Genomic DNA, 26,387 nt, shown 5'->3' with positions numbered 1-26,387 from the left:
ATTTTTTTTTTTAACGTTTTTTATTTATTTTTGAGACAGAGAGAGACAGAGCATGAACGGGGGAGGAGCAGAGAGAGAGGGAGACACAGAATCAGAAGCAGGCTCCAGGCTCCGAGCCATCAGCCCAGAGCCAGACGCGAGGCTCGAACTCACGGACCGCGAGATCGTGACCTGAGCTGAAGTCGGCCGCTTAACCGACTGAGCCACCCAGGCGCCCCTTTTTTTTTTTTAATTTTTTTTTAACGTTTTTTATTTATTTTTGAGACAGAGAGAGACAGAGCATGAACGGGGGAGGAGCAGAGAACTTTTTCTTTTTTAGTGGAACTTGTCAGTAAGGATGATTAGTGAGTGGCCAAGAACACTCAAGACAATTTTGGAGCACATTCCTTTATCAAATATTAAGCTATTATAAAGCCGTATTAATTGAAACAGGTACTGATGTCAGGATAGTTGGATAACCAGTGTTAAATAATTAAAAAGTCCAGGGGCACCTGGGTGGCTCAGTCGGTTGAGCGTCCGGCTTCGGCTCGGGTCATGATCTCATGGTTTGTGGATTCGAGCCCCGTGTCAGGCTCTGTGCTGACAGCACAGAGCCTGAAGCCTGCTTCAAATTCCGTGTCTCCCTCTCTCTCTGCTCCTCCCCTGCTTGTGCTCTGTCTTTCTCTCTCTCAAAAATAAATAAACATTAAAAAAATTAAAATAATTAAAAAGTCCAAAAAATAAAGAGTTGAGTAACATGCCCTCATATATTTGAATTTGATAGATGACAGATGACATTACAAATCAGTGGGGCAAAGATTTTCTTTCTTTTTTTTTTTTAATATAATTTATTGTCGAATTGGTTCCCATACAATACCCAGTGCTCATCCCAACAAGTGCCCTCCTCCCTGCCCATCTCCCACTTTCCCCTCTCCCCCAACCCCCCATCTACCCTTAGTTTGTTCTCTGTCCTTAAGAGTCTCTTATGGTTTGCCTCCCTCCCTCTCTGTAACTTTTTTCCCCCCTCCCGCATGGTCTTCTGTTAAGTTTCTCAAGATCCACATATGAATGAAAACATGGTATCTGTCTTTCTCTGCCTGGCTTATTTCACTTAGCATAATACCCTCCAGTTCCATCCACATTGCTGCAAATGGCCAGATTTCATTCTCATTGCCAAGTAGTATTCCATTGCATATATAAACCACATCTTCTTTATCCATTCATCAGTTGATGGACATTTAGGTTCTTTCCATAATTTGGCTATTGAAAGTGCTGCTATAAACATTGGGGTACATGGGCCCTATGCATCAGCACTCCTGTATCCTTTGGGTAGATTCCTAGCAGTGCTATTTCTGGGTCAGAAGGTAGTTCTATTTTTAATTTTTTGAGGAACCTCCACAATGTTTTCCAGAGTGGCTGTACCAGTTTGCATTCCCACCAGCAGTGCAAGGGGAATCCGTTTCTCCACATCCTCTCCAGCATCTATAGTCTCCTGATTTGTTCATTTTAGCCACTCTGACCAGCGTGAGGTGATATCTCATTGTAGTTTTGATTTGTATTTCCCTGATGAGGAGTGACGTTGAGCATCTTTTCATGTGTCTGTTGGCCATCTGGATGTTTTCTTTGGGAAAGTGTCTATTCATGTCTTCTGCCCATTTCTTCACTGGATTATTTTTTGGGTGTAGAGTTTGGTGAGTTCTTTATGGGTTTTAGATACTAGCCCTTTATCCCACATGTCATTTGCAAATATCTTTTCCCATTCCATCGGTTGCCTTTTAGTTTTGTTGATTGTTTCCTATGCAGTGCAGAAGCTTTTAATCTTGATGAGGTCCCAGTAGTTCATTTTTGCTTTTAATTCCCTTGCCTTTGGAGATGTGTCAAGTAAGAAATTGCTGCAGCTGAGGTCAGACAGGTTTTTTCCTCCTTTCTCCTCTAGGGTTTTGATGGTTTCCTGTCTCACATTCAGGTCCTTTATCCATTTTGAGTTTATTTTTGTGAATGGTGTAAGAAAGTGGTCTAGTTTCATTCTTCCGCATGTTGCTGTCCAGTTCTTCCAGCACCATTTGTTAAAGAGACTGTCTTTTTTCCATTGGATGTTCTTCCCTGCTTTGTCAAAGATTAGTTGGCCATACATTTGTGGGTCTAATTCTGGGGCCTCTATTCCATTGGTCTATGTATCTGTTTTTGTGCCAATACCATACTGTCTTGATGATTACAGCTTTATAGTAGAGGCTAATGTCTGGGATTGTGATGCCTCCTATTTTGGTTTTCTTCTTCAATATTACTCTGGCTATTTGGTGTCGCAAAGAACCCATTTTCAATTGTTGTGGATAGTTAGCTAACCTTATAGAAAACCAGAAAAAAAAATAGATCTTTACCTCATACTATACACAAAAAGTTAATTCCAAATGGATTAAATGTCAAACCACAAAACTTAGAAAATACTAGAAGTATCTTTATGAAAATGAGGTAGAGAAGGATTCTTCATACAAATAAACAGCATAAAGGAAAGACATAATTTGGATAAATTAAACACTTCTGTATTATAATGTAAAGTAAGATAAATCACAGGGTGGAAGAAAATGTTTTCAATGAAATTACCAATTAAAGATTAATATCCAAAATATATGAGAAACCACAAATCGCTCTGACAGACACCTCACCAGAAAAATAGTGAAAAAATAGTCTATTTGAATAGACATTTCGTGGAAGAGGAAAACTGAAAAGCCAATAAACATCTGGAGTTATGCTGACTATCATTGATAATTAGGGAAAAGCAAATTAAGCCAATGATGAGAGGCTACCAGACTGCATAATTTATGATCAATTAATGATAATTAATGGGGACCCACATGCTGCTGGGGAAGTAAAACCTGGTATAACCATTTTGGAGAGCAGTTTGGCCATACCTAGTAAGGTTGAAGAGATACATTCTTTATCTCTTGCCATGTGGCAGTTCCGTTAATAGGTGTCTGCCCTATGTATGAATGTGTATGACATTTATGATATATATTCATGTATATACACCTATACACAATTACAAAATTTTAAAAAATGATGCTCATTATAGTACTGGAAAGAGTAGTAACAGCTGTCCTTGATAGGAAAAGGGATAAAGGGATAAATTATGGTTCAGGCAATTATTGTTTATCTTTCTAGAGAGAACTATTGTTAATAATTATACATTTCCTGCCAGACTTTACTAGCTTTTTACCTATGCCTAAATATTATATATGGCTTTTTAAAAATGATAATTAGTAAAAAGAAATTGTTTAACTTTCTTTTGATATATAAGGGCCAAATTGATGTTTAATGACTTCATTGACTAGGGAAGGTTCTGTTGCCTCAGGATAACACTCACATGTATCCTGTAGTATCTGAAATTCAATACATATTTTCTTTAGGTCCCTTATTCTTGTGGTTCTCTTAAAATGCAGGTACTTTTGAGAAAGAGAACTAGATAAACTTGTTCATATAGGGTAGGGAGGTTTTATCATTTTATGCATTCTTAAAGTTGGGATAGTTTTGGAGAGGGAATAGCATTTATGGAGTTTACTTTGTATTAGGTCCCATATGTTAGGTTTTATAGTTTACTTGCTAGACATTTATAGAGTATCTAGATGTGTAAGGCATTGAACTAGGTGCTTAAAAAGGGTAGACTTGAAGAGAGCAAGAATGTTTAGAGGAGGAACATTGAGGGAAGAAGAATTATCTTTCATACTTAATAACTGTGCCTGAGTCTATTTTAGAAGATTAGGTTAAAAATAAGTGTCAGACGATTGTGATGAAGATATGTAAGGGAAGAAGAGTGCTGATTAGTCATACTGATAAAGATGGTGCAAGACTGTCCAATTTCAACATCTCACTTTTCTTTCTGGTTTTCTAGAAGAAATGGATAGTATTACTGTGGAGATAGTTGTATGCAAAAGCTGAGCTGGTTTATCCCAGACTGATAACTTTCCATAAGCCTGCTATTAGCTGTTTTGATTTGAAAGATCCTTAGTACTTAGGCTAAGTAAAGATTCTGTTTGTTTATCAGATTATCCCCATTCATGCCTATTGTAAACTGACCCTGGGGAACCTTGGAGGTCCTTCTTGGTGACTTTATTAAGAGCAGTTTTGGGAGAGTGGTGGAACAAACTAAGGCCCTAATAGCATGAGTTAAAGTGAGAAAGGAGAAACAGCGAATATATACACTACTCTTTGGAGGGGTCTGCTGTAAAGGGGACAGGGAAACAGGCCAGTACTTGCTGGAGGGCGAGAGCTCAGGAGTTGTTTCTTTTTAAGATAGCTGATATTATGTCATGTTTGTGTATTAGATTTGTGTGTTATCATAGTAGAGAGGAAGAAATTGATGCTGGAGAGAGTAGAGAAAAGTGATGAGCTAAGGTGAGAGAAGATGAGACCTGGAACACCGAGGGGAGATTGATTTTATACATGAATAGGCATATTTCTCCCATTGTGGGGACTACTCATTGCTGTCTCTATATTGGACAATTTTAATGGTTTGAAAGTTAAGTTTTCTAGTGAATTAAAATCTACTTCCCTAGTTTTAGTATTCAAGTATTTAAAGACCATGATTACTTCTATCTAAATTTTTAGGTTAAACTTCTCAAATTCATTTCTTTGGTCTTCTTCCTCCCTTTCCAAATGTTCTGATCATGCTACAGTACTTAGAGTTCTTGTAATATAGTATGCTTTTTGGCCTTTTGTCCCCTATGATTATCCTACCTGGAATACTCTATCTTCCTGTCAAATTATACTCATCTTCTCAGGCCCAGGTGAAATATTAAGTGCTCTGTAAAATTTTTTTCACACTCATACAGGAGTCAGTTGTCTTCCTTTGTGCCACCACACAGCATATGCATCACTCATGTCACTGGATTTCAGTTCCTCATTTGTGTATCTGGCACTGCAGTGAACTCCCTGAGGTCAGAGATTATGTCTTTATGTATTCAGCACTTCATATGGTACTTAGAATGTATTAGATACATAGTAAGTGTTTAATGGAGGAAAAAGATTTCTTTTTTTTTTTCAACGTTTTTTATTTATTTTTGGGACAGAGAGAGACAGAGCATGAACGGGGGAGGGGCAGAGAGAGAGGGAGACACAGAATCGGAAACAGGCTCCAGGCTCTGAGCCATCAGCCCAGAGCCTGACGCGGGGCTCGAACTCACAGACCGCGAGATCGTGACCTGGCTGAAGTCGGACGCTTAACCGACTGCGCCACCCAGGCGCCCCAGGAAAAAGATTTCTAAAAAAAAAAGAAATCCCTAAAAGTTCTTGATTATATGTTATGATTCCTTCTGGTTGGTCCTCTTTATTTTTTTTTTATTTTATTTATTTATTTAAAAAAAAATTTTTTTTTAACGTTTTTTATTTATTTTTGGGACAGAGAGAGACAGAGCATGAACGGGGGAGGGGCAGAGAGAGAGGGAGACACAGAATCGGAAACAGGCTCCAGGCTCCGAGCCATCAGCCCAGAGCCCGACGCGGAGCTCGAACTCACGGACCGCGAGATCGTGACCTGGCTGAAGTCGGACGCTTAACCGACTGCGCCACCCAGGCGCCCCATGGTTGGTCCTCTTTAAATATGTCACTCAGAGATGACTCTCATACTTTAAATAATACCTGACTAATGCAAAGTGTGGTGGGGCTTACTGTCCCTCCTTCTGGATGCTAATTCTTTTCTTTCTCTCTCTCTCTTTCTCTTCCTTTCCTTCTCTTCTCTTGTCTTCTCTTTTTTTCTAGATCGAGAGAGAGTGAGGGGGAGAGGGATAGAGAGTATTTTAAGCAGGCTGCATGCCCAGTGCAGAACCTGAGGCAGGGCTCCATCTCATGACCGTGAGATTATGACCTGAGCTGAAATCAAGAGTGTATGCTTAAATGACTGAGCCACCCAGATGCCCCTGGATGTAAAATTCTTAATACTGCTAAAGATTGCAGTAGCCTTACTCATACTGAATTTGTCAGCAACAAAACTGGTTTCTTTCCTTGTTTTTTTTTTTTGTTTTTTTTTGTTTTTTGGGCATGAATTACTGTCAAGACATCTTCCTCATCACATGATTTACCACAAAATTTTTAAGCTTGAAGATAACTTATTTCCAATTTTGGTTTGGTTTTCATTTTTCTGAATAGCAGTGGACTTATTTTCCCTTTGACTCCCTTCTGTTTTGCCATTTCTCTTGTGTTTTGCTTGTGTTTGGTTCTGTAAAACTTCAACAAAAGATTGGACTTTACTGAAGTTTACCTTTGCCTTAATTATAAAGAAAAGCTTTATTAACTTCAGCTTCCTTCAGACAACAAATTATTTGAAAGACTTTGGTATAAAATGGTGCTAATGGTATTAAAGATCTTTCTCATTGGTTCATTCTACAAAAATGTTTTAGGCCACTGAGTCTTACACTGAGACACATACCTAGAGACCATCCCTATCTTAAAGGAAATCTTCTAGTTTGGGGAGGCAGAGGCAGCGACAAATAATTATAACATGGGTAATAAATGCTACTACCATTGAGAGAAGTGCAGAATGTTATGAGGCCTACAGGAAGCTGATGTAATTCTCTCTGGGTTAAGCGGGAAAAGCTTCACAAAGGAGAGAGCAATGGATCAGCTTTGGAAGTAATCACTGTATAGTGAGAAGGAGAAAAACCATTCTGGAAAGAGGAAGTGGCATATATAAAGTCATAGAGGAGACAGTGTATGGCATATCCAGGAATAGATGTCTTAAGTCTGGGGAGGGGAGAGGTATTGCGGGAATGGAAAAATGTGGCTGGAGTGGTAGATTGGGTACTGTTTATAAATCTTGTAGGCAGAAAGAAGCCAGGAGGATGATAGGATAAGGTCTGTGTTTTATAGAAAACCAAGGAAGCAGTGTTGATGGTAGATAGAAAGACAAAGAGTCCAAGAGAGCAATTAGGCTACCATTTAATACACACAGAATCTATACCAAATAGATATTGGAGGATTACAAAAATTTTTTTTAATGTTTATTTATTTTTGAGAGAGAGAGAGACAGCGACAGAGTTGTGTGTGGGGGGAGAGGCAGAGAGAGAGGGAGACACAGAATCCTAGATAGGCTCCAGGCTCTGAGCTGGCAGCACAGAGCCTGATGTGGGGCTCAAACCCACAAACTGTGAGATCATGACCTGAGCCATAGTTGGATGCTTAACCAACTGAACCACTCAGGCGCTCCTAGATATTGGAGGATTAGATGAGAAAAGCAACCCTACTATGGTAGGTAGTACTCCCATTTTACAGATGAAGAAACACAGGCTTTGGGAGCGTAAAGACTATTAATATTTATCCTGTGGGTGGTAGCTTTGAACGCATGTAGTATAGCTCCAAATCCAGCACTCTTTCTAATTTTGGTATCATTCCACCTTGTGGACTAGTGTGAATGATTCTTTGACTCAAACAGAGCAGAAATTAAATCCAAAGGATTTTGTGCTAGGATGATGGATATAGTGGGACAACCATGTGGTGGTCTTGTTCTGCCTACATCTACAGGGCCTCCCTCTCTGCAGCATTCCTATACCTATATTTGCATCTACGACATCTTTTATTGTGTGTCTCCTATTGATTTGACTGTGCTGATCCAATGCAAGCTGCCTAACCATGTCTAATTGTTTGGGCCATTTCTGGACTAAACAAGGAAGCTTACTGCTTTCACTCTACTTTTGTTTAATATGCGTTTGCAAATTCTGTTGATCTCTGTTACTTTGTCTTTCTCCAATCCATGTGTCTTAGTCAATTTGGGCTGTTATAGCAGAATATCATGGACTAGGTGGCTTATAAACAACAGAAATTATTTTCTCATGGTCCTGGAGGCTGGGAAGTCAAAGATCAAGATGCTAGTAGATTTGGTGTCTTGTGAGGGCCCACCTCCTAGTTCACGAACTCATTTTCTTGCTGCGTTTGTCCTCACTTGGTTGAAAGGCAGAGGAGCTCTGTAGCATCTCTTTCATACGGGCACTAATCCCATTCATGAGGGCAAAGCCCTCATGACCTAATCGCCTTTGCAAGGCCCCACCTCTAAATGCCATCACACTGGGGATTAGATTTCAACATATGAATTTGCAGGGTGGGGGGGGGGGGGGGAGAGGTGGTAATGCAAACATTTAGCACCAGGCATTGATAGATAGAGTCAGCAGGCCAGACCCAGCCTGCTGCTCATTTTTGTAAATAAAGCTTTTCTTGGAACACAGCCATACTTATTGTCTATGGCTGCTTTCATGCTACAGTAGCAGAGTGGACAGAGACCTTATGGTCTGCAAAGCCTGAAATATTTACTCTCTGGCCACGAGTCTATAGTCTTGGGCTACTCATTATTCTTTCCAAATCACGGTACAAATCAGGTTAATTCTTTAAGCTAAGGGAGCAAGATGCAACTTGAAATTTGAGTATTTATTAATTTTTATTAGCAGTTAATTTAGTAAGTACTTTAAAGTTGACCCACTAATACATATATGAAAAAACACTTTGGTGCCATTTTTTTTTTCATTGAATTTCTCATATTTTCCTACAATCCCAAGAGATTTATATCCCTGATATATATCCCTATATCCTTATAGGGAAGTTTCTACATTCAATGAATATCAGTTATGTAGCCAACACTGTACCAGACACATTACATTAAATCACATTTAATCATTCATAATAGTTCATTAAGGGAGTTATTGTTACCCTTTTGGGAATGGGGAAACTGAGGGCTAGAGATGTTGTGGAGTGCCCAGAGAGTATCTGAGTGGTATCCACAGCCCGGGATTTTCAGGTATACTCATATGTTTGGTAAAGTGCTATATTAAAAAAAAGTATTTAACTGAGTGACCAACCCAGGCAAGCACTCCTGATAGAATCACAGAAGTACCTCCTTCATACCATATGTAGGGGGGATTCTGCCCAAATTTGGCATTGTTACCACATAAAAGTAAAGAACAACCTATTCCCCAAGCGTGTGGGATAACAGGTTTATTAACTATTATAACTACTATTAATAGTTGTACCATATTAATAAGATTAAATATGTTAGTATCATCATCGCTTCCAACCGGGTGAAGTTTAGATTCCTTAGCCTAACTTCATAGAGAACCTTGTTGAAGGTTCTCCATAATCTAGCCCGAGCCTACCTTTCTGGCCTGTACAACCTTTCTGTTTTACTTAAACACTGTTTTAGTTATTCACTGTCCAGCCTTTATACTTCATGCTTTGTTGTTTGCATGAATTGCTTTTTCTCCATCTTTTTACTTAACTAAATTTTACCGGTTAGACTCTGCTTCGTCCCATCTTAAAGTCTTGCCTCTCCTTCCCAGCCCTGGTTCTCTTCCTCCTGTGGGTGGGTGGATGAGTATTGCAGTATTGGCTTGTAAGCTTCACTAAGCAATTGTTTATTTTGTGATATTGCATCTGTCATCATCTCTGTTGTTATTTAAATCTTTTTAAAAACTTTATGAATTTGTCTTCATTAATAAGCTATATTATAAATGCTTTGGGCAAAGGGTCTCATACTTTTTTTTTATTTTCAAGGGTTTAAAAAAATGTTTATTTATTTTGAGAGAGAGAGCATGCAAGCAGGGGAGAGACACAGAGAGAGAGAGAGAGAGAGAGAGAGAGAGAGAGTCCCAAGTAAGCTCCATGCTCAGTGTGGAGCCTGATATGGGGCTGGATCTTGTATCTGTGAGGTCATGACCTGAGCCGAAATCAAGAGTCGGATGCTCAACCAACTGAGCCACTAGACACCCCTCAAGTTTTTATTTAAATTCCAGTTAGTTAACATATAGTGTAGTATTAATTTCAGGTGTCATGCCTTGTTTTGTGTGTTTTTTCTTCCCACAGCAACTCCCTTCTTCTTCACTGGTCATTCCTGCTTTAATTTCCTAATCTCTGGAAACTTTTTTCATTATTCTTACATACTTTTTACATGATAACTTAATATTTTTGTTCCTTTTGTGACTTCTACATTTATATTGCTGTTTCTTTTTCCACTTGTTTATTGCTATTTCTATGCTTAGTGTTTGTTTGTTTGTTTGTTTGTTTTCTTTAAGCAGGCTCTGTGCCCAGTGTGGGGCTTGAACTCATGACCCCTAGATCAAGAGTAATGTTGCTCTACCAGTGGCGCCAGTCACATGCCCCTGCTTAATGTTTTTTGTTTTTTTTTTATGTTTGAAATTATAAGGCATTGAGTCTGGCAACTTGCATCTCTCGTTTAATCTAAATGGTTTTCTATCTTTCTGTCTTATTATTTCTTTCTTATATCTCCCATTATTAAAAAGTCTTTATATAAAATTTTAATGGCAGAATAATCATGCATTATATAGACTGTCTGTAATTAGCCTAACCATTCCCTCAAAATTGGACTTTTAGGTTATTCTCAGTTTTTGTTTTGCAATTATGAATAGGTTGCAATGAAAATCTTTTTATGTAAAAGTTTTTATGTATTTTAGATTATTTTCTTAGATTCCTGGAGATTAATTATTAGGTCAAAAGTTGTAAGCATTTTATATGTTCTTGGTATGTGAGCTGTAACATTTTGATTTGATTAGTTCTTTGCCAAAGGATAGTTTTAAAATACAAGCAGTACAAGTTCATGTAGTGGTAATCTGTGGTGTTAATTACAGTACTTAAGTAAACAGTCTTAAAGTTTGGTATTAACATTTTATTAGCTTTTAACTTTTTCTCTCTGCCCTTCTTTTCCCCAGGTAACCACTCTTTATATTGCTTGCTATAAATTGTTATTTGTCTTGGGCAAGTGGGGAAATGAACAGTTGCGTTAGTTTAAGACAGTTGTACTTGGACAGTTAGTACTTGGCTGTCATCTGAATGAACTCTTAGAGTTAGAAGGAGTAAACCAAGAAATAGTCGATAAAATAGAAAACACTTTAGTTTCATTTTAGAATGGATTTGTGGTTCACTCTGCATGTCTCCACCTTCCTAATTCTAAATGATATACTTAATTTAACATTAAGATTTCTCCTTTCACTTACTCTATTTGATAGTGGTTGTTTGGTGGATAGTACCAGCAGGTAACCTTGAAATTAATATGGATAATGCCCTCTTGTATCCTGTGGATCTCTGCACTTACATATGTTTTGTTATAGAAGATGTACTTGGATTCATTGTCTTCCTTTTGCTTTTGTGCACCTCTATCTCTTGCTGTTCTATGCAGCTCTTTTTTTTTTTTTTTTTAAGATTTTGTTTTTAAGTAATCTCTACATCCAATATGGACTCAAATTTATAACGCTGAGATCAAGAGTCACATGCTCTACTGACTGAGCCAGCCAGGTGCCCCTGTTCTATGCAGCTCTTAGATGTTTAGTTTTAATAACTCTTTGACATTCTGTAATTGTCTCACCCAACCAATTATGTTTTTCCTCCCCTAGAAAGATTTTAAGTTTCTTTAGGACTTGGAACACAAATGTTTTTACCTTTACTGTATCCCTTTCTTGATTTTCTCGAAGGAATATTCTCTACTTTTGTATTCTTCCTCACTGCTCATTCCTTCTATAGTAATGGTCTGTTGTCTGATGATAAAAATTTGTCTTTTCCACTACTTATGAAAAATGTAGATTTTGATTCTGGCTATGATGGAGCAGATTGTAGCAGACCAAAACTCCTGTTGAGAATAACTAGAAAAGCCTGATTAAAAAAAAAAATCTATATGAAGGCATTGATACATTGCTAAAGCAGCCAGGACTTCAGACATTTGTGGTCTCTTGGCGAATGGAGAGTGTAACTTTAAGAGGTGGAAAGATAGCAAAGCTTTCTTCATGGGGCTGGGGATACAAAAATTGTAGTTCAAGGCTGACAGAGCAACAAGAACTTGAGAGGCCAAGATCCCAGAGAGAAGGGAGGTACATTTCCCTACTCCCTTTTCTCCGTCTACCTGCTTTTTTATCTTAAGGATTTGTTGATTCTTAAACTGTGGAGGGTAAAAAAAGGGCTAAGAACCTTCACAGAAAGCTACTGAAAAGCAAAGGATTCTTGTAGCAGTTCTTTAGTGGAGAGAAAGTTTGAAGAACCTTCCAAGGGAAGTAGTCCTGGTAAACACCCAGACTCTCATTTGGACCTCTGAAGGGCTACAAAGCAGGGTAAGCTTTACAAGCTTTACAAAGACTGCAGCCAGCCTTGAATCAGCTCCTGTCCTGATTGGATTGTGAGGTGATCTGCCCTCATTCTAAATGCTTATGGAGAATATGACGAATCCTCTGTAGGAATGTAATATCATCCAGAGCCTCTACAGTTTTTCATACACAATGAAAGACATTCTAATAAAAATTACTGGGTAAACCAAGAAACCAGACCAGGAATTAAAGCAAGATAGTATAGTAATAGATTCACGGTATCCCAGTCATCTGATAATTTATTCAGTGTCTCTAATTGAATGATATTTAGGTTGTTTTCAGTCTTTAGTATTGTGAGGATCCACAGTGAACATTGTTTAAAAAAAGATTTTTTTTTAATGTTTATTTTTGAGACAGAGAGAGACAGAGCATAGGCAGGAGAGGGGCAGAGAGAGAGGGAGATACAGAATCCGAAGCAGGCTCCAGGCTCCAAGCCATCAGCACAGAGCCCCACACGGGGCTCGAACTCGTCAACCTGAGATCATGACCTGAGCCAAAGTCAGACACTCAACCGACTGAGCCACCCAGGCGCCCCCACAGTGAACATTCTTATACGTAACATCTTTGTACACATCTGTGAGATATCTTTAAGATAAAGGATACCTTTGCTAACTCGTCTTTATCAAACTCTTTGATTTTTGCCAATCTGATAAAAAGTGTTTTGTTTTAAAAGTTCTTGGTATCTTAAAATATGAGTGACATTGAATGCATTTTAATATGTTTATAAGTCATCTGAATTTATTTTTAAATGTTTATTTATTTTGAGAGAGAGAAAGAGAGTACATGCAAGCAGGGGAGGGGCATAGAGGGAGAGAGGATTCTAAGCAGGCTCCATGCTTCTTCCTTCAGGGGGTCAACTTCACAAACCACAAGACTATGTCCTGAGCTGAAATCAAGAGTTGGGTGCCAACCTCTGACTTTATTTTTACTATAAGCCACCTGTTCATGTTGTTTGCCTATTGTTTTATAGGGATTTTAGGCTTTTAAAAAAAATTATTATTAAAGAAGTAATAAGGAATTGTGGATAAGAGCACAGATTCTGGAGCCAGATTGCTTGGGTTCAAGTCATAGCTCTTTCACTGATAGCAGCATAGCCTTGGGCAAATTAAATGCTCTATAAAATTGGGATAATAGTATGTCCCCTCTGGGTCATTATAATGAATAGATGACTTACTAAATACAAACTGCTTAGAAATGAGCCTGGCATAATGTAAGTGTTACATAACTGCTGGCCATCATAATGGTGCTGCAGGTGGTGATAGAGATGGAAATTACCCAAAGAGATTTTTTTTTTTTTATTTGCCCAAGGATAAATAGCTAGTAAGTCTGAGTATTCAAATTAGGATCTAGGTCTTGGGACCTGAGTCCAAAGTTCTTGTTCATTCTGATGTACTGATAAGAATTTGAATGTACAGGGGTGAAAACTCAAGCATAGCCAGGTACCAAGGAATGATTAACTTTGAATTTGGGAGTGTTAGGGTTAACATCTTCCCAGTACAGTTGAATGAGTTTCTTTTTCTAATTTTGTATGGAGTATGATTTGTCAGTGATGCTTCATTCCTGAGGTTTTGGTACAATTAGAAAAATGCCTGTCTCCTATTTTGTTTTGTTTGTTTGCCTTTATTAATAACCCAGTCACCCCACCCCAGAGAAAATCCTTTTCAGGAAGGACCTTCAAGGAAGTATAGCTGCTTCTCCAGTTCACATTAGACTGAATGCAATACTCTGTTTAGGTCACCAGCCACAGGGATGTGTCATTCTTAAGGCATCATATCCTTAGAGAGTTTCTCTTCCTGTTAAACATAGTAGTAGTTGGAGGACAGGCATTAAGAAAGTATTACAACCATTGGATTCATTTACAAATACCAAGATATTCAGCACCTCAGTGACACCTGAAGTAGTTTCTAGCTTGTCTTTTCTGTGCAGTGAAGGAAAGGTGAGTGGTTGTTTCTATGCTACTGAAACACTTGAAAATCCCTATAGAAGCTGGTAGAGGAATTGGGTTTGGGACTAACTCCTCTGGACTAAGGAGGGTAATGGTGTTTTTAGTCTCCCACGTTATCAATATCATTCACCAAAATATTAGATTTGTTACCAAGAATGAGCCTACAATGCCACATTATAATCACACAGTCTGTAGTTTGCTTTAGAGTTCACTCTTGTATGTTCTTTGGGTTTGGACAAATATATAATGACATATATCCATCATTATAATATTGTACAGAGTATTTATTAAATTTTTTAATGTTTTATTTATTTTTGAGAGAGACCGAGACAGAGTGGGAGCGGGGGAGGGGCAGAGAGAGAGGGAGACCCAGAATCTGAAGTAGGCTCCAGGCTCTGGACTGAGCGTCAGCACAGAGCGCCATGGTGGTGTTTGAACTCACAAACTGTGAGATCATGACTTGAGCTGAAGTCAGACGCTTAACCAACTGAGCCACCCAGGTGCCCCTGTATAGGGTGTTTTTACTGGGGTAAGAGTTCTCTGTGCTCTGCCATCTCATCCCTACCCCTCTCCATTCATGGCAAACCCTGGTCTTTTTTTTTTTTTTTTTTTGTCTCCATAATTTTGTCTTTTCTAGAATGTCATGTGGTTGGAATCATTCAATATGTAGCTTTTCAGAGTGGCTTCTTTCACTTAGTAATATGCATTTAAGTTTCCTCCATGTCATTTCATGTCTTTAATAGCTCATTTCTTTTTAACACTAAATAATATTCCATTTTCTGGATGTACCACAGTTTATTTATCCATTTACTTACTGAAGGATATCTTGGTTGTCTCCAAGTTTTAGTGATTATGAATAAAGCAGATAAAAATATCTTTGTGCAGGTTTTTGTGTGGACATAAGTTTTTAACTCCTTTGTATAAATATCAAGGAGTACAATTGGTGGTTCATATGGTAAGACTGTTTAGTTTTGTAAGAAACTGCCAGACTGTCTTCCAAAGTGGCTGTACCATTTTGCATTCTCACTAGCGGCAAATGAGTTCCTGTTGCTCCACATCCTCGCCAGCATTTGGTTTTCTCCATGTTTTGGATTTTGGCTATTCTAATAGGTGTGTAGTGGTATCTTGTTTTAATTCATAACTCCTTAATGACCTATGATATGGAGTATCTTTTTATGTGCTTATTTGCCATGTGTATATCCTTGGTGAGGTGTCTGTTAAGGTCTTTTACCCATTAAAAAAAAATCAGATTGTTTTCTTTTGAATTTAATAGTTCTTTGTATATTTTTAAAAAACTTATAATTTTTTTGAAGTAATCTCTGCATCTAGCATGGGGCTTGAACTCACAACCCCGAGATCAAGAGTTGCATGCTCTACTGACTGAGCCAGCCAGGCACCCCTAGTTCTTTGTATATTTTAGGTAATAGTCTTATGTTTATATCAGCTATGTCTGTTGCAAATATTTTGTCCAGTCTGTGGTTTATCTTCTCATTCTCTTGACATTGTCTTTTGCAGAGCAGACATTTTTAATTTTAATGATGTCTACGAATTATATTTTTGATAGTATATATGAAAAGGCATCACCATACCAGGGTCATCTGGGTTTTCTCCAGTTGCTCTGCTCTAGTGGTAGTATTGCAGGTGTTTCAGCCATAATTTCATCTTTTGGAGTGGAGGAATCTGACTTATGACCCTAGAAAGGCAGAGGGAAATAAAGAGAAAAAAGTCCCACATCAGCAGACAGCAGCTCTTGTATTATAAGTGATTGTTTTTTTCTTTATTAAAAGGTGGGGAACCTGAAAGGTTAATAATGATTGATAAATATCTTAGTATAATTAATAATGTTGATTTTATACATGTTTTCCAGTCAGCTTTAAGAGACATTGTAAAAGATTGTGATTTAAAAGGGGAGATTTTCATTTTTCTGGCCCTTTTCTGTCCCATTTCTCAATAGTTCAAGCGGATTGAAACACCACATTTCAAAAAGCTTCAAAGAAATTATTTAGATATTATAGCTACTCTTATGTAAGTTTAAAATCTAATAGCATTTTTACCATCATGTTAAACTTTAATAGAGTATTTCAGAATTTGGAGAAACCTATTGAGTAGTAAATTAAAATGAAATAAAAATATTGTTACTGAATCATTAACTTTACAAGTTATCTAGTGTGTTGCCACCCTTGTCTCTCAGGTAGAAATGAGATCTAAAGAGATTTTAATTTTAGTCCATGGTGTGTGTGTGTGTGTGTGTGTGTGTGTGTGTTTCTCAGGAAAGCCCAAGACCACCCAGTTATGATGATTCACCAGCAGTACTAATAGGACACAGCATATAGTCATGCTCATGGCTATGAATTATTATAGTGAAAGGATATAATTCAAAAGCAGCAAAGGCACATAAGACAAAGTTCAGGGCAAACCAGATGAAAGCTTCCAGAGTCCACTTTCAGTTAAGTCACACAGGACATGCTTAATTTCCCTAGTAATGAGTTGTTACAACACATGTGAAATGTTGCCAACTAGGGAAGCTCATTAGACAGAGTTTTAATTAGGGGCTGATGATGGGCACCCTCTGCCTAGCATGTGCCAAAATTACAGACTCCCAGCCCGAAAGAAGGTATTCACCATAACTGTATTGTTTCTATAAATAACTTAGGTGTAATAAACCTGTACCTAATCAGTTGTGGGGGTGCAAACTCTACTGAAATCCAAGTTCCTAGGCCCCAGTCAGCCAAGGGCCAACCTTGTAAGTGGGCCTTTTGAGATAGGCAGTGAGGCCTGCTATGTTAATTCTTTTCTACATTGTGTGTATGTGTGCGTGTGTGTGTGTGTGTGCGACATTTAGTATATAGTGTACTTTTATTAAATGTTAGCTGTTTTTATTTATTATAGGGATTCTTCATTGATTACTCCTACTTCTTTTAATTTTGATCTTCTGCATTCCTAGGAGGTAGATTGGCCAGTATTTTGATCTTTATTTGATAGATGAAGAGACCAAGGCAAAGAGAAGCCTTGGCATTTCTAAATACTTTCACTTGATTGACCGAGCAGGTATTAGAATCTAATATGGGGTTTTTTTTGCAAGTCCATAGGATAAAGATGGGATTTTTTTTGCCTTGTTGACATTTCTAGAGGGTATTAGTAAAATGGGAAATAGGATTAAATATTTAAATTAGTGTCATGTTGGACCAATTCACAGTTTTTTTGTATTTATGTAATTTGTGAATTTGGGGGCACAATGCCATTTAATGTAGCACAGTTCTGTTGGGGCAAAAAATGATCTTGACTATTTAGCATTTTGTATTGTTAAAGCATTAAACATCATTAATCTTTAAAAAAATTTTTTTAATGTTTATTATTTTTGAGAGAGAGAGAGAGAGAGAGAGAGAGAGAGCGTGAGCGGGGGAGGGGCAGAGAGGGAGACACAGAATCTGAAGCAGGTTCCAGGCTCTGAGCTGTCAGCACAGAGCCCCATGCGGGGCTCAAACTCACAAACCACGAGATCATGATCTGAGCCCAAGTCAGAGGCTTAACTGACTGAACCACCACCCAGTTGCCCCTAAACATTATTAATCTTAATCTGAGGTTAAGCTAATCTATATTAGTACTGATTTTGGTGAATGTAAATTGGTACTTCACCTCTACCCTACCCATTACCTTTTACTCTCAAATAAGTCAAGGCCCAGATTTCAGTCAGTATGCTGAGTTCCACTTGGCCTTATATATAAACTTTGAGATTTCTATTAATAGGTGTCCGAAAGTTAATTTAACTTGCAATGTAATATACTTATCAAAGCAATTGAATAATTATATTTTTTTCTTGTAAGTTGTAATTTCAAGTAAACCAGACCAAACCACAACTTCTTTCTCTCTCCAATACCAGAGACAATTTTGTAGTTAGTAGATTTTTTTTTTTAATTTTTTTATTTTTAACGTTTATTTATTTTTGAGACAGAGAGAGACAGAGCATGAACGGGGGAGGTGCAGAGAGAGAGGGAGACACAGAATCAGAAGCAGGCTCCAGGCTCTGAGCCATCAGCCCAGAGCCCGACGCGGGGCTCGAACTCACGGGCCGTGAGATCGTGACCTGAGCTGAAGTCGGTCGCTCAACTGACTGAGCCACCCAGGTGCCCCTGTAGTTAGTAGATTTTATTGCATGCCACTATACTGGCTGAAATAGTTTACAGTGTTTTCATTTTCATTATACTCATTTGATCCTCATAATGGCCGGTCATAATACTCTGATTTTACAGAAGAGGAAGTAGTTGAGATGAGTTCTCCAAAGCTCTGGAAACTTCTAAGTTGGGGATCAGGCTTTTAACTTTGTATTATTTACACTATGTGATGAAGATGGTAAGCTCTTTGGACATTTTGTTCTAAATGTTAGCAAGACCGTTTTCAAGAAAACAAATTCTCCAACAGTAAATAAAAATTGTCATCATTTCCACCAGGCCACCACTAAAATATTTTTGGTCCCTTGTGTTGGATAGTAAATTTATAAGCCTGAATAAGACTGTCTTCCTCATGTTGCTCCTCAAATAAAAATAAAGGTTTGGAATTTTTAAAAGGAGACAGGAGAAGAATCTTATACTTTGTACCAGAAGAAAATATGATAGAATTTGCTATTATATTTTGGCCTGGGGAAGGTCTTTCCAATTGTACAAAAATACTGAAGCCATAAAAGGAGAAGTTTGATTAATATAACTACCTAAAAATAACCACTATAAGAAAAGTCAAGGCAAATGATAGACTAGGAAAAGTATTGCTAGTTATGTGACATAAAGCTAATTTACCTTATAGAAAGAGAGCTTTTACAAATCAAGAAGAAAAAGTTAATATAAGGAGTAAAGAACATTTCATATCAAAGTAAATGCAAATTACTCAAACATGAAAAGTACTCAATTTCACTCATAAAATATGTATATAAGATACAGAATTTCGCCTATTAGATTGGCAAAACTAAAATGTTTCAACACTTGTTGTGTTGGAAAAGGTATGAGGAAATGGCATTCTTATGCATTGCTGGTGGGACTTAAATCAGTATAGGCTACCGGAAGGAAGGAAGACTTGGTATTGTCTGTCAGAATTACAAAAACACGTAGGTACATATTCTTTGACACAGTAAGTGTAATTCCAACACTTTGATCTATGAATATACTTGCAAAATGATATGCATGCAAGATCATTCATTATAGCATTGTTTGATAACCTTTGGAGATTTAACCCCCCCCTCCCCACCTTGATATCTGTATTTTGGTCCTTCTCTTTATTCTAGGTATTACTTTGTCTTCTCTCTCTTTTTTTTCTTAACCTGTTTTACTAGAGCTTGGTTTATGGGTCATTTCATAGTTTCACCTAAAAGATGCAACCATCCGGTTGTCTGTTTTAATCAGCAGAAATCTACTCTGGCAAATTTAAGCAGAAAAAGAATTTATTGAAAAAGAATATTGGGTAATCCAGAATAACCAGCCAAGTAGCCAGAAAACTTGGCTTGGAAAATAGCAGCTAGGATCTAAGAGCAAAGTCTGTATAATATGAATTCTTTGGAAGTTCTTTGTGACCTAGTGAATTTTTAATTGTTCCTTGTTTGCTTTAAGGAATATATATTCTATTCATTGAGTGCACATATATATATAAATATATTAGGATAAAGTTTGTTAATTTTTTTGTTCAGTTTTTCTACATTTTTACTTCCTTTTGGACTGCCTGATGTGTTTTTAGTTGTGGTGTGTTAAAATTTCTTACCATTATTTTGGATTTATTAATTCCTCCTTATAATGTTATTAGTGTTTTTGCTGTGGTATATGTTCATACAAGTTCGTGATTATTATATCTTCTTTGTTGGGTTGCCTTTTTAATCATTATTTGATTTCCCTCTTTATTCCTATTAATAGTTTTCTGTTGGTTTTGCCATTTACTAGTTTTGTGGCCTTAGGCAAGTCATTAACCTCTCATTTTCCTTCTTGTAAAATGGGTATAATACCTACCTTACAAAGTTTCTGTGAAGATTCACTGAGAAAATATATATGAAGTATTTTACATGTGATAGCTTCTCCATAAATGGATTCAAAGTACTGTATTGCCTTAAGGGTTTTCTTTTACCTCTCTGCTTCTCCTTCTCTATTAAAGCATCAGATTTTAAATACTGTTTGCCTATAATTAGAAATGTGCTTAAGGGATATGATGAAAATAGTCATCAGGACTTTTTTTAAGTGAGTGAAGGTGGTGGAATGTTTGCCTCCCACACGCAAAGTCTAACAGTTCTCTAGTACTTGTAGGCCTTTAAGTTACTGTTCCCTGCTTCTGCATTAGATCCAGTGTTTCTATCTTCCATATTTCTTAGGTATGCTAGAGTCTTTCAGAATAGTTGAGACAACTGAAAAAGGACAAAAGTCAATTTTTTTGAGGAGCCTACTTGTCTACAACAAATATTTATCAACCTTAGTGGGATATAGAGTTCTTAGAAAGTCTTAAAATTAATACTGTATTTTGACCACTACATATACATAGAGTTATATAGAAATGTCACATTTAAGGAGTGTAAATGTGGACTTTTCCGCTCCTTTTTGTTAGCATTTAGAACTTATTTATTTATTTATTTTGAGAGAGAAACCGCGCGTGAGTGAGTGCACACGTTAGCAGGGGAGGGGCAGAGGACAAGGGAGAAGGAGAATTTTTTTTTTTAATATAATTTATTGTCAAGTTGGCTAACATACAGTGTGTACAGTGTCCTCTTGGTTTTGGGGGTAGATTCCTGTGATTCATCGCTTATATACAACACCCAGTGTATCCCAACAAGTGCCCTTCTCAGTGCCCATCACCCATTTTCCAGAGGGAGAATCTTAAGCAGGCTCCATGCCCAGCATGGCGCCTGATGCAGGGCTTGATCTCACAACTCTGAGATCATGACCTGAGCCAAAATCAAGAGTCAGATGCTTAACCAAATGAGCAACCCAGGTGCCCCTAGAACTATCTTTTATTCCTATTCTTAATTCGGATTTTTATCATCTATTTATATTACCTGTGTGTACTGTATGTCTCCTGTGGTCCTGGATAGCTTGGACTTAAAAATATAGAGAGATGACGGTAGAAAACAGAATTTCAGCTAAGAAAACAGTGTAGAAAGTTTAAAAATATATGGCATGGATCTATTGTAACTAAACAGTCAAGGGTTAAGAGATCCAATGCTGGAGAAAGACGAAGTTGTGATCTGTCTTTGGAGGGCCTTGAATGACAGATTGAAGAGTTTTGACTTTCTTCTATAGGCCAATAAAAACCACAAAGGCTTTAAGGGTAAAAAAATCAGGTTATATACTGAAAATATTTACAGGTTGGATACAGGAAAATACTCTGCTGGCAATGGCAATGTTGAAAAAGAAATAGAAAGATACAGTGTTATGAATAAAACTTCAGCTCATTTAAAATGTTACTTAGTAACATTGAACTAAGAACTTTAAGTACAGTTTTTCCTTGAGGTCCTTTAACATGTTATTTTACCAGGCCCTTCCAGACCATTCTATATAAAATAATCTTTTTCTTTCATCCTACATTTATTTTCCTCCATAACAGTACCACCAGTGGTATTATGTACACACTTGTTTGTTTACTGTCTGTAAGATCCTAAACTCCACGAGAGCAAGGGCTTTATGTGTTCAGTGCTTCTGAACCGGTGCTTAGAACTCTGCCTCATTTATACCCTTTAATAAAAATTTGTTAACGAATGAATGACTATTCAAATTAAGATGACTACAATTTTTCATGTGGTTTATAATGTGAGGACAGCAGTAGGACAAGGTTTGGGGTTCTTTCCTAGAAACTTCTGTTAAAAAGTGTTTCTTTTCCCTTTTCTCCAGAGTTTATATTCAGAGCACCAATCAAATTAAGCAAGCCTGGGGAACTTCGTGAGGAATATGAAAGCCTGAGAAAGGTATAGTATACACATTAGCATATCACTCATATTCTTAAAGTAAATTGAAATAATGACATTAAAGAATGCTTAGTGGGTTTTTAATTTACAATGCAGAGCCTTTCTCTGTATTACCTTATACTGTAGCTATAATAGAAGTAGAGTAAACCTTAACTAAGAACCTCTTTTTAGCTATCCTTTCAAAGATGAAAATGTAGCTCCCCAAGCCTATCTTACACCTGCAACAAGGGGGTATTCTTGGCATTTAAATGTTGGTTAAAAGCTAACATTTAAGCTTTAATAATAATAGCTTGTACTATTTTTCCTTATCTTGCAAAGTTCCTCTAATTACGTGTAATTGGTGTTATCTTTTGTTGCTTTTACTCTGTTATGTACTCCAGAAGAACTGTAACTTAGGCCATTCAGAGGGTAGTGAAATAATTTCCTAGGTGGAGAATGTTTACCACTGGGAAAGCTTTTAGCTATGTTCACATCATCTTATTTTAGATGTTCTCAAGCTAATTGTCTGGGAATCACTTAGAGAATTAAGATGTCAAAAAGGCTGGTAATAAGAAGAATGTTAAAAGATTTGTATCATCCTTCCCCAGCCCTTTCCCTATACCACCATACCTTACACACCTCCGTAAATGATTCTACATGTGGATATTTAATGTTTTGTAAAGGTAAATAATCCACTTAATCTGAATCAGACATCATCATAAAACAGGTGAGACAATAACATTATTGTGGCATTTTATATTGAATGGAAAAATTAGTATTTAAGGAGGTCACATGAAGGAGAAAATAGAGAACTCTGCTTAATTATTATACATTTTTTGACTTTCTCTTTTTTTTTTTTTTTTTTTTTTAAATTTTTTTTTTTTTTTTCAACGTTTATTTTATTTTTTGGGACAGAGAGAGACAGAGCATGAACGGGGGAGGGACAGAGAGAGAGGGAGACACAGAATTGGAAACAGGCTCCAGGCTCTGAGCCATCAGCCCAGAGCCTGACGCGGGGCTCGAACTCACGGACCGTGAGATCGTGACCTGGCTGAAGTCGGACGCTTAACCGACTGCGCCACCCAGGCGCCCCTGACTTTCTCTTTTAAGTGAGAGTGTCAAATGTTGACCTGGGTCCTCATGCTCCCTTTTATTTTATTTTATTTTATTTTATTTTATTTTATTTTATTTTATTTATTTTATTTTGTTTATTTTTAAATCATGACTAGTAACTTTTAAAAAAAAATTTTTAAGTGTGTTTTAAAATTTACCTTTAGAAAGAGACAGAGCGTGAGCAGGGGAGGGGCAGAGAGAGAGGAAGACATAGAATATGAAGCAGGCTCCAGACTCTGAGCTGTCAGCACAGAGCCCATCACTGGGCTTGAACTCACAGAATACAAGATCATTACCTGAGCCAAACTCAGATGCTTGACCCACTGAGCCACCCAGGCACCCCCTCATGCTTCTTTTATATTAGTATTATGAGGGTACTTTGGTTTCTGCCTTTTTTTTTTTTTTTTTTTTTAATTTACATCCAAGTTAGGATATAGTGCAACAATGATTTCAGGAGTAGATTTCTTAATGTCCCTTACCCATTTAGCCCATCCTGCCTCCCACAACCCCTCCAGCAACCCTCTGTTGGTTGTCTGTATTTAAGAGTCTGTTGTGTTTTGTCCCCCTCCCTGTTTTTATATTAGTTTTGCTTTCCTTCCCTTATGTTCATCTGTTTTGTATCTTAAATTCCTCATATGAGTGAAGTCATACGATATTTGTCTTTCTCTGATTGACTAATTTCATGTAGCATAATACCCTCTAGTTGCATCCATGTGGTTAGTTGCAAATGGCAAGATTTCATTCTTTTTGATTTTCGAGTAATACTTCATTGTATGTATATATATATACCATATCACCTTTATCACTCATCCATCGATGGACATTTGGGCTCTTTCCATACTTTGGCTATTGTTGGTAGCACTGCTGTAAACATTGGGGTGCATGTGCCTCTTCGAAACAGCCTGCCTGTATCCCTTGGATAACTACCTACTAGTGCAATTGCTGGGTCGTAGGATAGTTCTATTTTTAATTTTTTGAGGAACCTCCATACTGTTTTCCAGAGTGGCTGCACCAGTTTGCATTCCCACCAGCAGCGCAAAAGAGATTGTCTTTCTCCGCATCCTCGCCAGCATCTGTTGTTGCCTGAGTTGTTAATGTTAGCCATTCTGACAGGTGTGAGGTGGTATCTCATTGTGGTTTTGATTTGTATTTCCCTGATGATGAGTGATGTTGAGCATTTTTTCATGTGTCAGTTAGCCATCTGGATGTCTTCTTTGGAGAAGTGTCTGTTCATGTCTTTTGCCCATTTCTTCACAGGATTATTTGTTTTTTGGGCATTCAGTTTGAGAAGTTCTTTATAGATTTTGGATACTAACCCTTTATCTGATATATCGTTTGCAAATAACTTCTCCCATTGCATTGGTTTCCTTTTAGTTTTGCTGATTGTTTCCTTCGCTGTGCAGAAGCTTTTTATTTTGATGAGGTCGCAATAGTTCATTTTTGCTTTTATTTCCCTTGCCTTCAGAGACGTGTTGAGTAAGAAGTTGCTGTGGCCAAGGTCAAAGAGGTTTTTGCCTGCTTTCTCCCCAAGGATTTTGATGGCTTCCTGTCTTACATTTAGGTCCTTCATCCATTTTGAGTTTATTTTTGTGTATGATGTAAGAAAGTGGTCCAGGTTAATTCTTCTGCATGTCGTTGTCCAGTTTTCCCAGCACCTCTTGCTGCAGAGACAGTCTTTATTCCACTGGATATTCTTTCCTGCTTTGTCAAAGATTAGTTGGCCATATGTTTGTGGGTCCATCTCTGGGTTCTCTGTTCTGTTGCATTGATCTGAGTGTCTGTTTTTGTGCTAGTATCATACTGTCTTGCTGATTATAGCTTTGTAATACAGCTTGAAGTCCGGGATTGTGATGCCTCTAACTTTGGTTTTCTTTTTCAAGATTGCTTTGACTATTTGGGGTCTTTTCTGGTTCCATACAAATTTTAGGATTGTTTATTCTAGCTCTGTGAAGAATGCTGGTGTTATTTTGATAGGGATTGCCACTTTGGTTTCTGTTTTTAAATCACTTACACAGTTTTTTTCTACTTAAGAAGAAATTATTTTTAGCGACCACATCAAAAGAACCACAGATTCTTCTTAAATAAAATTCCAGAATCTGCAGATACTTAATTCTGATATACTCTTTTTTTACAAAGAATATGGAAAATTTAAACCTATCAGCTTGAAGATAAAAAGAAAACAAGGATTGGAGGTAGAAAAAGAAGGTTAAACAATGCATAGTAAGAGCTGAGGTTTTTAATAAGCTTTGGGAGAGAGAAGGAAACCTTGGGGAACTGTGCTTTTATTCTTATTAGGAAGGAGGGACAGAAAAGCAGTTTTATTTATTTATTTATTTTTTAAAAATTTTTTTTTTTCAACGTTTTTTATTTATTTTTGGGACAGAGAGAGAGACAGAGCATGAACGGGGAAGGGGCAGAGAGAGAGGGAGACACAGAATCGGAAACAGGCTCCAGGCTCTGAGCCATCAGCCCAGAGCCTGACGCGCGGCTCGAACTCACGGACTGCGAGATCGTGACCTGGCTGAAGTCGGACGCTTAACCGACTGCGCCACCCAGGCGCCCCAGAAAAGCAGTTTTAAAAGGGAATGATGGCAGAATGTTTTTAAGTGAAGCTAGGGCAGTCTCACCCTATATAAACTGGATTGGGCTTGAAAAACGCTCACCTATGTCTTTTGGATTAAATAAATGACATATAAAGCTCTCTCCACCCACCTGCAAGTACCCATGTTATCTGGCATCCATTGTACAACCTAGAAAATGCAAATTCAAGTCATAAAATCAAATGGCACGAGTATGGCATATCCGTACAGTAGACTAATATTCAGCAATAAAATGGAACGTGCTACCAGTTGGATGAACCTCAGAAAGATGCTAAGTGAGAAGAGCCAGATACAATGGATGCACATATTGTATGATTCCATTTACAGAAAATGTCCAGGATAGGCAAATATATGGAGACAGACAGTAGATTAATGGTTTGTTGGAGGAGGGGATGAGAATGGGGAGTAAGAATAAACGGGCCTGTGTGATTTAATTGCAGTGGTGAAGATTTTTACAACTGATTATGGTGTGTTCCACAAATTGGTAAATTTACTGAAAGTCACTGAAATTATACACTTGAAGTGGATAAATTATGTAACATGTAAAATATGCCTTAATAAAGTTGTAAAGGAGAATTAAAAGGCGCTAGACATCTGGATGGAGAACTTGATAGAGAAAAAGGTGTCTCTTAGAGTGCATATTTTATTTGCTAAAAGAAAACAAAGTAAATATATAATTATTTGGATGTATATCTAGAGAAGGAAGATCCTTAAAAGTTTCCACTAAG

At 37.5% G+C, this 26,387-nt stretch overlaps 1 protein-coding gene and 1 long non-coding RNA gene across 6 annotated transcripts in view; one reads left to right on the top strand and one right to left on the bottom strand.

Moving 5' to 3' along the window:
- The window catches only part of RNF169 (ring finger protein 169), a 108,136-nt gene that overhangs the window by 12,151 nt on the left and 69,598 nt on the right, over window positions 1-26,387 (top strand). For all 4 annotated transcript variants that reach the window (XR_009249688.1, XR_009249687.1, XR_009249686.1 and 1 more), the window contains exon 2: window positions 21,894-21,967. Coding sequence is in view for 1 of the 4 variants with exons in the window: in XM_058687765.1 (XP_058543748.1) it covers window positions 21,894-21,967 (74 nt within the window). In the remaining 3 variants the exon portion in view is untranslated. The remainder of the gene's footprint in view (window positions 1-21,893; window positions 21,968-26,387) is intronic.
- Window positions 1-26,387, bottom strand: part of LOC131487259 (uncharacterized) — a 42,249-nt gene that overhangs the window by 11,063 nt on the left and 4,799 nt on the right. The window contains exons 1-2 of one of the 2 annotated variants that reach the window (XR_009249689.1): window positions 25,772-25,811; window positions 15,633-15,736 (exon numbers count right to left, since the gene is read on the bottom strand). This is a non-coding gene — a long non-coding RNA (uncharacterized LOC131487259). Of the gene's footprint in view, window positions 1-15,632; window positions 15,737-25,771; window positions 25,812-26,387 lie in introns of those variants that run through there. The other variant, XR_009249690.1, reaches the window with a different exon arrangement.

This window comes from Neofelis nebulosa, chromosome 10 (genome assembly GCF_028018385.1).
Source record: "Neofelis nebulosa isolate mNeoNeb1 chromosome 10, mNeoNeb1.pri, whole genome shotgun sequence".
Taxonomy (NCBI): domain Eukaryota; kingdom Metazoa; phylum Chordata; class Mammalia; order Carnivora; family Felidae; genus Neofelis; species Neofelis nebulosa.
Note: the sequence above shows the minus strand (reverse complement) of the source record. Positions and strands in the feature narration are given on the sequence as shown.